The sequence below is a fragment of the Alosa sapidissima genome, chromosome 4, assembly GCF_018492685.1.
Source record: "Alosa sapidissima isolate fAloSap1 chromosome 4, fAloSap1.pri, whole genome shotgun sequence".
NCBI classification, from domain to species: domain Eukaryota; kingdom Metazoa; phylum Chordata; class Actinopteri; order Clupeiformes; family Clupeidae; genus Alosa; species Alosa sapidissima.
Window position 1 is genome coordinate 39,204,103 of NC_055960.1, and position 17,500 is coordinate 39,221,602.

The following is a 17,500-nucleotide window of genomic DNA, read 5'->3' on the forward strand; positions in this document are numbered from 1 at the left end:
AACTTGGCAGCGGGGTCGTTAGGAGAGAGAGCGGGGGGGCGAAGGCTGCATGTGTAAAAAGCTCAAAAGGATTTGATCTCATTTAAATAGTCGCTAGAACATAGAACATTATTGTGTGTCGGCCCGCCACAGATTAGTCAACCTATGGGAAACACTGTATGGAATGTTCTAATTTTTTATTAGAACTAGAGTTTTATGGTGTGTCTTAAGGGGTTCTATGAATGAAGAGTTCTATGGGATGTTCTAAAGAGTTCTGTGGTGTGTTTTCAGGGGTTCTGTGAATGTTCTAGAGCAGGGGTTCTTAACTGGTCCGGCTTTGGGACCCACAATTTCACATGTCCACAAGTTGCGGCCCATATATATATTTAGCCGTTCAAGCCAACGGATACGGCGAGCTACATGGTAAGACACGCAAAGCGCCTGGAGGCCGTTAGTTTTGATGTGTGTGTGTGTGTGTGTGTGTGGTACATGGTAAGACACGCAAAGCGCCTGGAGGCGGACCGGAACTTTTGTGAAGCCTTCAACTCCTGATGTCACCTTTCAAAACACTCGGCAGGTTTGTTTTTGACAGGGTGCTTAGTTTCTATGTGGCATTTTAGTTTTGATGGTTTCATGCTCCCATGTGCCACCAATACACTGCACACCACACACACGCACGCACACACACACACACACACACACAGGGGCACCTGCAGGAATTAATGCTATGGTACGCACACCCATCACCCCCCCCCCCCCCCCCAAAAAAAAAAAACGTTCACGCATGGACAGTATTTTTCCTTTAGGTTCGTGCATACATAGCATAACATCCACATGCAATAATGCAACAACAATGTCTACAATTACCTATTCATTTGGGCAACTTTATACATCCCTATACAGGCTAAAGCTACCTTTAGTTGTGTTATAGCGTACTGTAACGTCTGGCTTTAAACAGCTGTAATGCAGTCGTTCTGACAAGCACACCAATTGCTTAGCCAACCTTGTTCTTGCCCATGTTGAATAGCTCCTCTAGCGTTGCTGCCTCCATCCTTTCTGTTTTCGTTGTTTAAACTTGTGATCTCCATGATGAGTATTGAGTTAGTGAATTAGCTCAACATTGTGTGCTGATAACCATATAGAAAGCCGAGTAAAAGAAAACAAGTAGCCTATGCGTGCCTGCGTGCGTATTCTCTCCTGCTCAAACATGTGTGCGTGTTAATTTTGATAAGTGTTCACTAACTTTACTTAATAGAAAATTATAAATAGCCTGATGGCATGCAACTAATGGGATGCTGTGCATAGTTGGAAAGGTATGGTAGGCCAATATGGTGTGAATATACACACACACAAGGTAAATTTTCTCTTGTTGTTGAGTGATGGTATGCACAGTGCGTACGGACGTACACCTGCAGGCGCGCCTGCATACACACACACACACAGGGTTTCTGTCCCATTTTGACCCATTAGATCTGAAAGGTCTGATATCAGATCTGATAAGGTAGCATTTGAAATATGCGCAGGGGGGCACACAAGCTCCGCAACCCACCCTGAACGGTTCCACAACCCACCCTGAACGGTTTCCCAACCCACCCTGAACGGTTCCGCGACCCACCAGTTAAGAAACACTGGGCTAGAGAGTTCTATAGTGTGTTTTGAAGGGTTGCATGAAAGTTCTAAAGAGTTGTGTGGTGTGTTTTGAAGGGTTCTATGGGATGTTCTATAGTGTGTTTTGAAGGACACCTACTCCTGGTACACCTGCACAGCCGCGCACACGCACGCACGCACAAAGCTTTGTGTTGAGGGTCACCTACCCCAGTACACGTACACACACACACACACACACACACACACACACACACACACACACACACACCTACCCCTGGTACACACGTACACACACACACACCTACCCCTGGTATACAGACACACACACACACACACACACACACACACATACACATACACATACACATACACCTACCCCTGGTTTGAAGGCTGGGAGGCCCAACCCCACACCGATGGTGGCCTTGTTAGGGTTCACCACGGAGTTGTAGTGGATGTTGCCATGGTAACTGACTCGGATTGGTTCATCATTGTTCTGGTAGATACCATGGAATGTGTTTATAGGCTCTGGAACAGGAAGCAGAAAACAGAATCACCTCCTATTTCCAGAAAGGGCTTACAAGGCAAGGCAGCTGTGCTTATGCTCTACAATCCATTACAGCAAACTATTAGTTCTTGTGTGTGTTTGTATGCGTGTTTGTATGCTTGTCTGTGTGTGTGTGTGTGTGTGTGTGTGCGCGCGCATGTGTGTGCGTGTGTTATACTGATACACCTCCATTGGTCGGTTGTACATCTCTGCCGTGTGTGTGTGTGTGTGTGCGCGTGTGTAGGTGTGTGCGTGTGTAGGTGTGTGCGTGCGCGTTACCTATGCTGTACTGACACACCTCCACTGGCCGGTTGTACATCTCTGCCGTGTGTGTGTGTGTGTGTGCGCGCGCGTGTGTGTGTGCGCGTGTGTAGGTGTGTGCGTGCGCGTTACCTATGCTGTACTGATACACCTCCACTGGCCGGTTGTTCATCTCTGCCGTGTGTGTGTGTGTGTGTGTGTGTGTGTAGGTGTGTGTGTGCGCGTTACCTATGCTGTACTGATACACCTCCACTGGCCGGTTGTACATCTCGGCCATGGCCTGCATCTCGATGTGGTTGCCATGGCAGTTGCTCTTTCTCTTTCGGTTGATGTAGGTGGTGAAGTCCTCGGTGACGTAGCTGGAGAAGTATTCTTCATTCTTCACCTAAACACACACACACGCACGCACGCACGCACGCACGCACGCACACACACACACACACACACACACACACACACACACACACACACACACACACACAGACACAGACACAGACACAGACAGACACACACACACACACACAGACACAGACAGACAGACACACACACACACACAGACAGACAAACAGACACAGACACAGACACAGACAAACAGACACACACACACACACACACACAGACACAGACACAGACAGACAGACAAACAGACACACACACACACACACACAGACAGACACAGACACAGACAGACAGACAAACAGACACAGACACACACACACACACACAGACAGACACACACACACAGACAGACACACAGACACACACACAGACAGACACACACACACAGACAGACACACAGACACACACACAAACACAGACACAGACAGACACACACACACACACACACACACAGACAGACACACACGGGTGACATTGCTGGAGGTAGTCCACATTTTTCACCTGCACACACCTGTGTGTGTGTGTGCGTGTGTACAGTATGTGTGTGTGTATGTTCCTGCTGATAGCGTACCAGGTAGTCCATACAGTGTTTCCGCACCACATCGTGCATATCCTGGTCCCCGTACACCTGGTCAGCTACGAGATGGATGGACACAAGACAACCAATGAACCAGAGACACCTCATATTGCATCACACCTCATATTGCATCACACCTCATATTACATTAGACCTCATATTACATCACACCTCATATTACATTAGACCTCATATTACATCACACCTCATATTGCATCACACCTCATATTGCATCAAATTAATTATACCTCATATTAATCATATCAATCACACTTCATATCAATCATACTTTATATCAATCACACTTCATATCAATCACACTTCATATTAATCACACTTCATATTAAATCACACTTCATATTGATCATGCCTCATATTGATCACACTTCAAATCAATCACACTTCATATTGATCATGCCTCATATCAATCACGCCTCATATTGATCATGCCTCATATTGATCACACACTTCATATCAATCACACTTCACATCAATCACACTTCACATCAATCACGCTTCATATTGATCATGCCTCATATCAATCACGCCTCATATTGATCATGCCTCATATTGATCACACTTCATATCGATCACACTTCATATTGATCATGCCTCATATCGATCACACTTCATATCAATCACACTTCATATCAATCACACTTCATATCAATCACACTTCATATTGATCTGATCATGCCTCATATTGATCATACTTCATATCAATCACACTTCATATCAATCACACTTCATATTGATCATGCCTCATATCAATCACACTTCACATCAATCACACTTCACATCAATCACGCTTCATATTGATCATGCCTCATATCAATCACGCCTCATATTGATCATGCCTCATATTGATCAAACTTCATATCGATCACACTTCATATTGATCATGCCTCATATCGATCACACTTCATATCAATCACACTTCATATCAATCACACTTCATATCAATCACACTTCATATTGATCTGATCATGCCTCATATTGATCATACTTCATATCAATCACACTTCATATCAATCACACTTCATATTGATCATGCCTCATATCAATCACGCCTCATATTGATCATGCCTCATATTGATCATGCCTCATATTGATCACACTTCATATCAATCACACTTCATATTGATCATGCCTCATATCAATCACACTTCATATCAATCACACTTCATATCAATCACACTTCATATTGATTACACTTCATATTGATTAGGGTTGGGTATCGTTTGAATTTGAACGATTCCGATTCCAATTCCGATTTCTTATTTCGATTCCGGTTCCTAACGATTCTCAATTCCGATTTTTTTTAAGAGGCAGGGTCAAAAAAAGTTTAGGATATTTTAAATGAGCTAGCTAACCAACGGTCTTTCTCAGGGTATCTGCACATTTTCCAAGTGCAAATTTAAAGACTTTTAAGACCTTTTCAAGACATCTAAAAGAAACTTAAGACTATACCACGGCAAAAAGATATATATGACTGTTTATGCGATAGTGTTTTTCCCTACTAATTTTAACATCCACCCCATTTTGGATGTCTTCAGAAGTTACCAAATATATTTTGGCGAAAGAAAAATAATTGTGTGTGAATTACCTTCAAAGCTATAAATGGCCAATTTTAGGGTCTGGGCTGCTTGCTTTTGAAGCTGGCTGTACATATTTGGTTTTGCTTACTGCTGAGGCTGACTGTTTTTCACCTGTGTCTGTAGTAGCCTAGGCTACTTGCCAAAGACATGTGCACTGGACTGGATTCCCTTCAATATTTTTTTCAAAGTTAGACTAAGCTGTTTACATATTTTAATAAGCCTACTTTATATAATTTACTATGTGCATCTATTGTCCAATATGCAGCACAGCAAATTAAAGTTAATCCACTACTTTACATTTTGCATACCAGTTGTATCTAAACCAACCAAGCAAAACTTGTTTTAAATTAATTAAGAGACAGGTCCTCCTCGCATGATCCTGCTGAAAACGGCTGGTTTCATCTCAAGCACGCACGTATTATGAACGCACGTATTTTTTTTTGATGTAGCAGTCGTCGACATTCAAAAAATATGCGGTTATATTTCACAACTTTTGCTAAGTAGGCCTAGCCTACTGGGAAACGCTGGCAAGCAAGCTGCTGGCAGATATTACAGGTAGGCTATTATCACTTAGACAGATATTTTCTTCCCTAGGCTAGGCCAGCAACACACGCTGGAAAGATGTAAACAGATCAACTTAACATATACAGTATTTCCTCCTGATTGCGAAGCACTGCACATAATTTGACCAGCAGTCTTCGCGTCCATAGTTTGTGAAACGATGCTGCGTCCGAGCAAAGACTTTAGATGCCAAGCGCAACTCCAAAAAGGAGAACAAATGAGCGTCTGGCTTCAGGCTGCGCCGGACAGGGCTTTTAAAATCCATATGTCCGGCCTAAATTCGAACATATGGCCAACCTATCGCTCTTTCTCCCGCTCATTCTACCGTAGGCTCCCTCATTCCACGTAGGCTACCTGTATATCTCTCTGGCCTCAGCTACACCACCAAAACATCAGGCATATTATTTTGTACATAGGCCGTATTATTACCGTTTTCACACCTTTAACCAAACCCGTGAAAAACATCTTCACTCTGCAACCACTACACTTCCTCCCGTAGCCTAATATAGCCTAGTCACTTATACAATTGCGTTTTAAATACACGAAACTGGATGGAGACATCACTCGCTCTCTTGCACTCGCTGGCGGTCCCATACGCACATTTAATACCTCTCTTTCGAAAATTCAGTTGTATTTAAGACTATTTAAGGATCCGCGGGAACCCTGCTTTCTGAATTAAATAGTCTGACCTTCAACATGAATTTTAATTCTATGAACTATGCGCTTCTTCGTTGGTGTTCAGCCGATTCTCCTTCCGGTCGGCGGACTGGGAATCGAAACTAGGAATCGAAATTTAAACTTTTGAATGATTCCGGGAAAATCGCAAAGATAGTCCCGGTTCCAACCAATACTCGATATTCAATACCCAAGCCTACTATTGATCACGCCTAATATTGATCATGCCTCATATTGATCATGCCTCGTATTGATCATGCCTCATATTGATCATGCCTAATATTGATCATGCCGCATATTGATCATGCCTAATATTGATCATGCCTATTATTGATCATGCCTCATATTGATCATGCCTAATATTGATCATGTCTATTATTGATCATGCCTCATATTGATCCTACTTCATATTAATCACACTTCATATTGATCATGCCTAGTATTGATCATGCCTCATATTGATCAAGCCTAATATTGATCATGCCTCATATTGATCATGCCTCATATTGATCATGCCTCATATTGATCCTACTTCATATTAATCACACTTCATATTGATCACACTTCATATTAATCACACCTAATATTGATCATGCCTCATATTAATCACACTTCATATTTATCACACTTCATATTAATCACGCCTAATATTGATCATGCCTCATATTGATCCTACTTCATATTAATCACACTTCATATTGATCACACTTCATATTGATCACACTTCATATTGATCACACTTCATATTAATCACACTTCATATTGATCACGCCTAATATTGATCATGCCTCATATTGATCCTACTTCATATTAATCACACTTCATATTGATCACGCCTCATATTGATCCTACTTCATATTAATCACACTTCATATTGATCACACTTCATATTAATCACACTTCATTTTAATCACACTTCATATTAATCACACTTCATATTAATCACACTTCATATTAATCACACTTCATATTGATCACGCCTAATATTGATCATGCCTCATATTGATCCTACTTCATATTAATCACACTTCATATTGATCACACTTCATATTAATCACACTTCATATTAATCACACTTCATATTAATCACACTTCATATTAATCACACTTCATATTGATCACGCCTCATATTGATCATGCCTCATATTGATCATGCCTCATATCGATCACACTTTATATCGATCACACTTCATATTGATCATGCCTCATATTGATCACACTTCATATTGATCATGCCTCATATTGATCATACTGCACATTTCTCAAGAGTAAACCAAAATGATGTAGCGATGTAGATGCAATATGCCTCAGGCCCCAAGAAGGTGTGTGTGTGTGTGTGTGTGTGTGTGTGTGTGTGTGTGTGTGGTGTGTGTGTCTGTGTGGTGTGTGTGTGGTGTGTGTGTGTGTGTTATGGCTTACCCACTGCTCTGAAGAGACAGGCTCCATCTTCCTTCATCTTCTTGATGACAAAGCCTTTCTTCTTCAGAGCCTTTTCAAACCACTGCTCCTGCTTCAACACAACACACACACACACAACACACGAGTCAGACACACACCCATCAGCACACACACACACCAACACACACACACACACACACCATCAACACAGGCAACCTCAACTAATACAAACCACTGGCTCCTCAACCAGTGGCAGCCAGAATTGTTCAACAGGGTGGACTTTTGGGAAGAAGGGTGGGCCACTATTTTTCACTTTCAAATTTCTGCCAAACATCCGTAAACATCCTTTTAAAGCTTCTTTAGTTCACCTGTAAAGGTTATAGTGAATTTTAGGTTCATCCTGAAATTTCACCCGAAAGCCGAATATCCCTGACTTTTTGTGAGCAGTGTATGAGCATGAAGGATTGGTTACTTTTAACCACATTTGATGTGATTCTTTAAATGCAATGCGATAGATCATCTTGAAGTAAATGTTTTCAATAGTTTGATTTGAACTTGGCTTGGGGTAATGATGGTGATAACAGCAGACTCATCAGAACATCCTCCATGTAGCCTATTTGATGTTTTTTATTACACACTTGCACATGGACTGTACACACACTGCACTTTTTATTCTCTCTTGCTATTCATTAAAATATTTCTTGATCTTTCTTTCTTCACAAGTTTGCACAGAAAAAGCTGAACACCAATCGAAATATGTATGTGACAAATAAACCTCCTTGTGTCCTTGTATCCTTGGGAGAACCCAGACTGACCTGTTATCAATTGAGATCTGAGAAGTCGTCTGGTCTAAACAGCAGCATTGCCAGCCTGGTACTTTGTGCCGCCAGCGTAATACAAGCCGGCATATTGGACTGAGTTGGACTAAGTTAACACGGACTTTTATTATTATTTATTTATTTTATTACTTGTTAATTTTTGTTTGTTGTCTGTCTTGTATGTCTAGCGTTAGGTGTCTCGGGTACGCTGGCGATTACGCCGCTCCATCAGCCATCTTTTGTCTTGTGTGTCAATTGTTATTTTGTATTTGTTATATTTGTTTGTTTGTCTTGATGTCACGGGAACGCTGGCGACTACGCCGCTCCGTCCAGCATCTTTTGTCTTACGTGTAAATGTCTAGTGTGTAAAGCGACCTTGGGTACTTTGAAAGGCGCTATGTAACAAATAAAATGTATTATTATTATTATTATTATTATTATATTGAGGAGCCAGGAGGCGGAACCAAATAGCAACATGAAGTGTGACTGTATTATTGGGCATGAGGAGTATCACATGGGAATAGGGCTGTCCAGGGTATCTGCACATTTTCCAAGTGCAAATTTAAAGACTTTTAAGACCTTTTCAAGACATCTAAATAGAAAAATTAAGACTATACCATGGCAAAAAAGATACAACTTAAAACTGTTCTATGCAATAGTTTTTTTCCTACTAATTTTAACTTCCTACTTAATTTGGGATGTCTACAGAAGTTACCAAATATATTTTGGTGAAAGAAAATAATTGTGTGTGAATTACCTTCACAGCTATGAATGCCCAATTTTAGGGTCTGGGCTGCTTCTTTTGAAGCTGGCTGTACATATTTGGTTGTGCTACTGGCTGAGGCTGACTGTTCTTCACCTGTGTCTGTAGTAGCCTAGGCTACTTGCCAAAGACATGTTTACTGGACTGGATTCCCTTCAATAGTTTTTTCAAAGGTAGACTAAGCTATTTAAATATTGTAATAGGCCTATTAACTTAGGCATCTATTGTCCCATAGCACACCAAATCAAAGGTAATCCACTAATTTACATTTTGCACACCAGTTGTATTTAAACCAACCAAAGATTGACTGAAACATTGTAAACCATTGACTTGTTTTTAAAAAATGTATGGGAAAAGTTAAACCCCCTCCTCGCATATTCCTGCTGAAAAACTGCTGGTTTCATCTCAAGCACGCACATATTATGAATACACTTACCGATGCGTTTTTTTTTATGTATCCAGTCGCCGACATTCAAAAAAAAAATGCGGTTATATTTCACAACTTTTGTGAAGTACTGGGAAAGGCTGGCAAGCAAGCTGCAGCTAACTTAGACAGCTATTTACTTAGGCTAGGCCAGCAAAACACGCTGGAGAGATGCATACAGATCAACTTAATGTGCATTTTCCTCCTGATTGAGAAAACGTTTGTGTTCTTTTTCTGTCGGTCGGTGGTTCCTTCATAAATTGCGCAGCAAATTATCAGATGAGTGACAGAAGCACCATGCATAATTTAACCAGCAGTCTTCACGTCCATAGTTTGTGAAACGATGCTGCGTCCGAGCAAGGATTCTAGAAGCCCAGCGCAACTCCAAAAAGGAGGACAAATGAGCGTCCGGCTTGAGGCTGCGCTGGACAGGACTTTTAAACTGTCCGGCCTAAATCCGAATGTATGCCACCCTATCGCTAACTGGCTTACCCAGCTCTTTCTCCCGCTCGCGTAGGCTACCTAGGCCTACATATCTCTCAGGCCTCGGCTATATACCACGAAAACGTCAGGCATATTTTTACATATTCTTACCATTTTCACACCTTTAACGACACCCGTGAAAAACATCTTCACTCTGCAACCACTACACTTCCTTCAGTAGCCTTATAGTCACTTATACAATTCCGTTTTCAAAATACACGAAACCAGATGGAGACATTTCACTCGCGCTCTCACACTCGCCGGCGGTCCCATACACAAATTTAATACCTCCTTTTCGAAAATTCAAGACATTCCAGACAATTTAAGACTTTTTTAGGCCTTAAAAACCGAAAGTTGTATTTAAGACTTTTTAAGGACCCGCGGGAACCCTGTGTCACTTTACGTTCGAAAATCGATTGCACAATCGATTGGACCAAACAACACAAGTTTCGAAAACTAAAATATGGAATCGATTTTAACCAGATATGTACACTATTAATTTTTAACAAATTAAACAAATAAAAAGGATAGATGTAACAAAATTCACAAACAAGAATATAAGAATATAAAAGAATTCTGAAGTGCAGTAAGCATTGCGAAATCCCACCAATTTTACGCACCGGAAACGGCTGTTTCAATCAGCTACTGTGCTGCTCGTGTTTTGCCAAAAATCAACCTGTGCGACATGAGAGAGACGAGTGATAGGCCCTAATAACATGAGGAGTTCCATGTGGAAGTAGGCCTACTTCGGATTTTTGGTATATCAAACTATGGAGAAGAACAAAGTGGTAGGCTATGCAAACTGTGCAATCGAGTTCTACGTAGGCTAAATTTGTTTGACATTTCTAATCGTAAACACAGACACAGCTACGTTGAAGCCTGCAGCAGTACTGCAGGCACGAAACTTCACGGCATCATCAGAAATATTGCTGGCTTGCGTCTACAAGCGCCCTCTTTACGTTCGTCCTAATGCCTGTTAGTTGTTTGTGAATTGACCTATATTTGCCGTTGAAAATGGAAACGTCTTTAGACATGAAACATCGATTTTACAATCGATTCAATTAACACTTATGTCTCAAAAATCGAACAGGATTTTTTCACAAAAGTGACAGCCCTACATGGGAATGAACTTTTGACAACTGAAAATAAAATGTGATACAATGAACAGAAAGCCTCTTCAATGTGCTTAATTGCCATGTAGGCTAGCCTGTTAATCAATGTGCTTAATCGCCATGTAGGCTAGCCTGTTAATCAATGTGCTTAATCGCCATGTAGGCTAGCCTGTTAATCAAATTAATGTAGGAAAATAAAGTTGTGTATCACTTAGTGCTTGTAACGTTGCTATAACCTGAAGATGAATCAGATGTAGCTACAGTTATGTTGGCCATTCATCTACAAATGCTTTGCTCATGGATGCCAGAAACCGCGTATTATACTGACAGTTTGTAAGGTCGCATGTTTTGGGCCAGGTCCATAGGCTATAGGCTACAACAAAGTGTTTCTGGAGGGAATGTTGAATTTAGTCAGACCTGTGTGATAATAGAATAGGGCAAGGCTATCTCCATCTCTAACTAGCTCATATCGAGAAGTTTGTTTGTTTGTTTAATTTAAGGCCATTTCCGCAACTAAGGCTATTTAATGGCCAGAGCACTGTGTGTTACAGAAATGTAAATATGTTTTTTTAAATCTATGCTAATAAGATATTCTAAAACCTTCAAAGGTGGGACCTTACTAAAAACATCAGCTATAGAATTTTGATGATAAAATTGTTGTCTTTTGGTTCTCAAGGCAGGGCAGATCAAAATATCTCACTGACAGAGGCATTTTGCAAAATTGGCATAATGGAGAGTCTTCATCACTCAATAGAAAGCTATGAGTGAGTCTTGAATGTCCTATACGACATCTGGTATAGACTATTTGATCGTGTCTGGATTGAAAAGAAAAAAATAGTCTCTTCCTTACAGTAGGATGGATTTCATATAGCTTATTGTTGGTGCATTGGTCCCATTCAGATTGCCACTTATCTGTGATGTAAGAGTTCAATATAGGTTTAAGGTCTGAGGCAGGGATTTGACATTCTGTGAGTTCTTCGTTAAGGGCTTGCTTAGCAGCACTGTCCGCTTTCTCATTTCCTCTCAGACCAACATGGCCTGGGACCCAACAAAAAACTACATTCAAGTTCTGGTCCTTTAGTCTTTCTAGTTTATCAAGGATGTTGACAATAATAGGATGGTCAGTTTTTAAGGATTCCAATGCCTGGAGACATGATCTAGAGTCTGTAAAAATGAAAGACTTGTTGTTTAGTCTGATCTATATATTCAAGTGCCAAATATAAGGCACGAGCCTCAGCCGTAAAAATAGAACACATTCCTGGTATTCGTAGTCCACACTGATTCTGTCCAACTACCATTGCTGAAGACACACAGTTATCCACTCTGGAACCATCAGTATAAATGGGAATGTGGGAGGGGAAGCGACATCGCACGTCCATATACTGCTGCTGGTACTCATTTGGGTGGGTTCTTGATTTCTTCCTGTGACTTAAATCCTTAACAATTTCAGGTTGTCTCAAATTCCACGGGGGAATAGAGCAAAAGTGAGTGTGTTACACGGTCCATGTTGATGTTCAGATCCTCAAGGTCTTATTCAGATTCCAAAAGGACTGATATACTTTGGTCTAGCTTCATACAACGGCAGTTGCTGTGGCTGAAAAACTGTTGAGTCGGCTGGGTTATCTTTGCATGCTTTAAGCTTGCTCATATCGAGAAGAATGCATGACGGAAAGAATGATGGACTAACTATGGATAACTGGATAACTTGTAGACCATAAAGGTAAGAGTTCATAGTCCTCACATTTAGCTGTGTGTGCTTGTTTGGCTGCATAGCATGCTAGTTAGCTGTGCTTGCTTGTTGGGCTGCATAGCATGCTAGTTTGTTTGTTAAACAGTGACATTAAGCTATGTTCGCTTAGATGTTATGTAGCTAACAGTAGTTATAATGTGATAATGTAAAAGCTTGCTAGGACAGACGCTCAAGGACTTCATGCTGTGTTTTATCGCTGGATTTTAGGATAGCCTATATGGCAACCGATTGCATTTCAACCTACACTCAACTCTAGCAGGCGTTAAAGCTGCAGTTGGCAAGTCTGACAGATTGAGGGGACTTAGCCAACTCTCATGCCCCTCCCCTACTACCACCGAACACCCCCTCATCGAGTTTGTGCTCGTCAGTGCGCACCAGACTGCACCAGACTGTGATTGACAGGCAGATCTCACACAGCCCTGCTCTGATTGGACCAGAAGAACCGGGAGCTGTGGATTTTTGCAAAACAAATAATAGGCTCTAAGTGGAGGTAGAAGTGTGGTTTTTTTTCTAAAAACTGGATAATTTATCTTGTTCTGTCAAAGCATAGTGTCTGTTTCAGTGAATATGATCAAAAAAATCTTGCCAACTGCAGCTTTAACTAGTGTCAATTCAAAGACCTGTTATTTCCATTTTGTTTTTTATTAGACTAGCCAGTATCTATGCTGTTTTCATTGACAGCAAGAGTGCGCTTCATTCGTTGTTTTAAAGGTACACTATGCAAGATTTTCACCCTTACGAAGCCAATTTGATGGTAAACGAACGTGTGATACTGGTGAATCGTTTCACCTAGTATAGCTATACAGCATAGACGTAGTGAGTCGCTACCAAGAAAACCAGCCTTGCAACTTCAAGAAAGGTGGCCCGACAAATCTCGCAATAATCATGAAACATCAGCCTACCTTGTCAGTAGATATTAATCCTTCACCTCCACAACAAAAGCATTTTCATTGTGTACAGGGGGGACAAGTCACGAGAAGTTTGCTATTTACAACAGCAGAGTAAAATATACATATATCGTGACCCTACAGGGAGCTCTATAGTCGCCAAAAATATCTAAACCTGTATAGTGTACCTTACAATAACATTGTTTGTTGCTTCTACCCGCGTTTTCAGAATCAGCTTTATTGGCCAGGTTTGCGTAAACAAACAAGGAATTTGACTCTGGTCTTTGCTCTCAAAGTACAGCACTCACTTAACATAGAAGAATAAAAACAAAAAATTAAAAAATCTCCAGTGAGTTCCAGTGTTATCTTCAGTGGTTCAGTTTCACTTGCGCAGATGCGCACACATTGAATGAGCGCTCACATCACTACCCCCCAATTGTAGGCTATGCCTCTTTATTTGATCACACTTAATTAAGAAATCTTTCCTAATCTGTAAACGATTAGTTTCTTTTTCTTTCGGCCAGTGATTCCATAATACCATTCAATTGTGCCACAAATTATCCGACGGGTGACAGACGCACGGGCATAGCCTGTAACTTTGTTGCTCCACGGACTAGCAATGTTAGTTGCTAGTTAATTTTTTTTTAATCCATTTTTCTGTTCTTCCAAAGGTCCATTTCTTGAAACTGAACACAGACCACTGGGCTCTATGTTCTGTTAGCTTCATTTAACTCACTTTTTATTTTACGCAACAGCAGCAGCCTCCACATGACGTTTTGGGTGTCTGTGCTCATCACTGTTGCATTTGGCTTTTCATCAGAGTTGGATTTGTCAATTTTAGCAGCAAATTTTCGTTTCTTCAATTTCAAGTTAAGGTTTTGCACTTCTGACCGACTGGGCCAGCTGTCAACCTGGGCGGCACTGGCCCATCCAGGCCCTTATGTGGCTATGTGACTGCAGAATTCTGATCTTACGGTTTACTTACATTTCCTGACCTCTAACCCTTATTCATGGGGCTACTCCTAGTTCTGCCGTTTTCACTTAAGGCAGTCTTCAGTTTCACAAAAGTAAGATACTACATATTTCAGTTTTCTTAAAATGAAGAAACTATGGCCCCAGCTGTGGCGCAACTGGCTGGGTCACCTGCACCGTACGCCGGCGACCCGTGGTTCGATTCCCGCCCCGTGCTCCTTTCCGGATCCCACCCCGACTTTCTCTCCCACTCACTTCCTGTCATTCTTCACTGTCCTGTCTTTAAAGGCATAAAAAGCCCAAAATAATATATACTTAAAAATGAAGAAACTACATCAAATAAAGATACTACACTACACACATTGATGGGGTAGCCATGGCCTACTGGTTAGGGCTTCGGGCTTGTAACCGAAGGGTTGCCGGTTCGATCCCTGACCAGTAGGAAAAATGTGGCCGAGGAAAGTGGTTGAGCACTGCTCACGCCCACATCCACAGCTGATCCTGTAGCAGGCAGCTCACTGCTCCGGGTTAGTGTGTGCTTCACCTCACTGTGTGTTCACTGTGTGCTGTGTGTGTTTCACTAATTTCACGGATTGGGTTAAATGCAGATACCAAATTTCCCTCACAGGATCAAAAGAGTATAAATTCTTATATACCTGACTAATACAAAACACTGGCAACCTTGATTTACACATCAACACTGGTAACCTCAACTAACACAACCTTAAGTAATCCACATCAAACCTGGCAACCTCAACTGAAACAACATCAACACTGGCAATCTCATAAAATCTGGCAACCTCATTTAAATACACACCAAAACAACCCAATCTCACTCACAACCACAATGACCCTCACAAGCAAGGACCCTACTATGTCCAGTATTGTGTTGATGTGTGCATCTGTCTGGAGTGACCATAGTCATCGTCTGGCTCGGAATCTCTCTGAGGATTCTGAACAGCTATACTTGTCTCGAGTCCCCTCGAGCCTGACCACTGCACCGGCAGACCCCGCATGCATTTTCAAGCTGCGCTTTGAGCCTGCGCTGAACATGGAGACGGAACAGCCGGTTAGGTAAACAAGCCGCGCTCCAAATGGCCCGGTGACTGTGGAATCATCTCGGTTAACGCGCTCCTCTATCTAATTAACACAGGTTATTTAAGATCAGTTTGCGTAGCACACTTCACCTGCTCGGCGGTCGCTGGGTCCGCGCCCTGCTGAGATGCGGCGCTCTCGTACTCGTCTTCACTGTTGTTTCCACCGGCTCCCTCCTCGCTCTCGGTCCCGGGACCCCCACCACCGCCTCCCGGTAAACTGCTGGAGCATGCAGTTTGCCTTCGCCTCTTGCTCAGCCCGGGTCCTGAGCAGCAGCTACCGGCGGTATTGGCGCAAGCGAGCTCTCCGCGGGTCCCCACCACGCACGTCACTGCCGCGGCGGTGCTGCTTTCACATGGACCGACCGAGGAGCCAGCCACCACCGGCTGCGGGGAGGCCTGTTGGGGCCGCGAGGTCGCCTCGATCCGCCTGTCGTCTCTTGACGTGTGAGGCGCGGCCTGGTACGGCCACGGTGGTGGAGAAGCGCGGGGTCTCGACCCCGTCCGGTTGGCGTGCTGGTGCGTGTGGGGGTGCGGATCGGTGGTGCTGCGCCTGTCGGGGTCATCGGAGTGGTCGGTCACTCCGACGGTCGAAGAAGGCTTCTTCTTTGGAAGAATAGTCATAGCTACCTGTGGTTAGCTAACGTTAGCTATGGAGCTAGTTCATACGGAACAATAATTAACGGCTAACAGCTCTTGAAAATGTATTGCCAAGCGAGGAAGAGACATGCGCTCTACAACTCACTCGTTAAAGAGTCTGTCACTATCCTTTTAGAGTATCGTCTGATGAATATCCCTCGAATATCCGCGGATCTTCTCCAACAGAATGTCCGAGAGTTTGACACAAACATCAACAAACCACTTACGACAGTTAACCTCACTTCCGGTTACTTCTTCTTCTATGTTTTACTCTAATGTCATACTGCATTAGTAGGCTACTGCTTTGAACACTGACATCTGCAGGTGTGGAAGAGACAGTTCCAACGTGTTGATACAAGTAGCCTGCAAAATAAACTCGAAGGTGGAAGGTTTGTATTCAAACATTTATTGCATGCATAAACTTGATAAAATTTCCATCATGAAGTACACTTTCTCTCAAGGGGAAAATGCATAGCAGTGAATGCACAACAGCTTCATATACAAAATCTGTTTCCAGCCGAGGTTAGGCCTGCAGGGAGGTATTCCAAGTACGTGGTTTAGTGATAAACCTGGGTAAGTGAACTCAGAGTAAGTTGTAAACCTCCTACAACAAGAGCCCTATGGCATTGTTCTGTTAGGAGAATGAAGCCATACAGCTCTTCTATTAGGAGGTTTACCCCTTACCCAGGTTTGTCACTAAACCACTTGGAATACCCCTCAGGTAACAGTCGCCAACACCAAGGCCCCGAGTTTGGCAGCCATGTGTCACGGGCAGTATTGCACGAGAGAACTGCCAGCAGGAAGGTGTGATCAAACACATGGGTTGAGCCCAGCTGGACCCAATTAATGGAAGGTTTGGTAACGCTGATCATGGCCGATCAATAGCAGTGTTGAGCAATACCTTTAAATGGAATGCGTCAGACATCAAAGACAAATCGTATAGCAAAATGGTATAGCT

At 42.4% G+C, this 17,500-nt stretch overlaps 1 protein-coding gene and 1 long non-coding RNA gene across 5 annotated transcripts in view; one reads left to right on the forward strand and one right to left on the reverse strand.

The window, feature by feature from the left end:
- The window catches only part of LOC121706679, a 16,426-nt gene extending 7,212 nt beyond the window's left edge, over window positions 1-9,214 (forward strand). Inside the window, exons 2-3 of the long non-coding RNA XR_006031103.1 lie at window positions 5,027-5,032; window positions 9,204-9,214. This is a non-coding gene — a long non-coding RNA (uncharacterized LOC121706679). The remainder of the gene's footprint in view (window positions 1-5,026; window positions 5,033-9,203) is intronic.
- otud5b (OTU deubiquitinase 5b) overlaps window positions 1-16,789 on the reverse strand; it is a 30,075-nt gene extending 13,286 nt beyond the window's left edge. For 2 of the 4 annotated variants that reach the window (XM_042088587.1, XM_042088586.1), the window contains exons 1-5: window positions 15,997-16,789; window positions 7,622-7,712; window positions 3,363-3,427; window positions 2,621-2,777; window positions 1,964-2,112 (exon numbers count right to left, since the gene is read on the reverse strand). In XM_042088587.1, coding sequence (XP_041944521.1) covers window positions 1,964-2,112; window positions 2,621-2,777; window positions 3,363-3,427; window positions 7,622-7,712; window positions 15,997-16,527 — 993 coding nt within the window. In that variant the 5' untranslated portion in view covers window positions 16,528-16,789. The remainder of the gene's footprint in view (window positions 1-1,963; window positions 2,113-2,620; window positions 2,778-3,362; window positions 3,428-7,621; window positions 7,713-15,996) is intronic. The other 2 variants (XM_042088585.1, XM_042088584.1) reach the window with 2 other exon arrangements.
- Window positions 16,790-17,500: the final 711 nt, after the last annotated feature.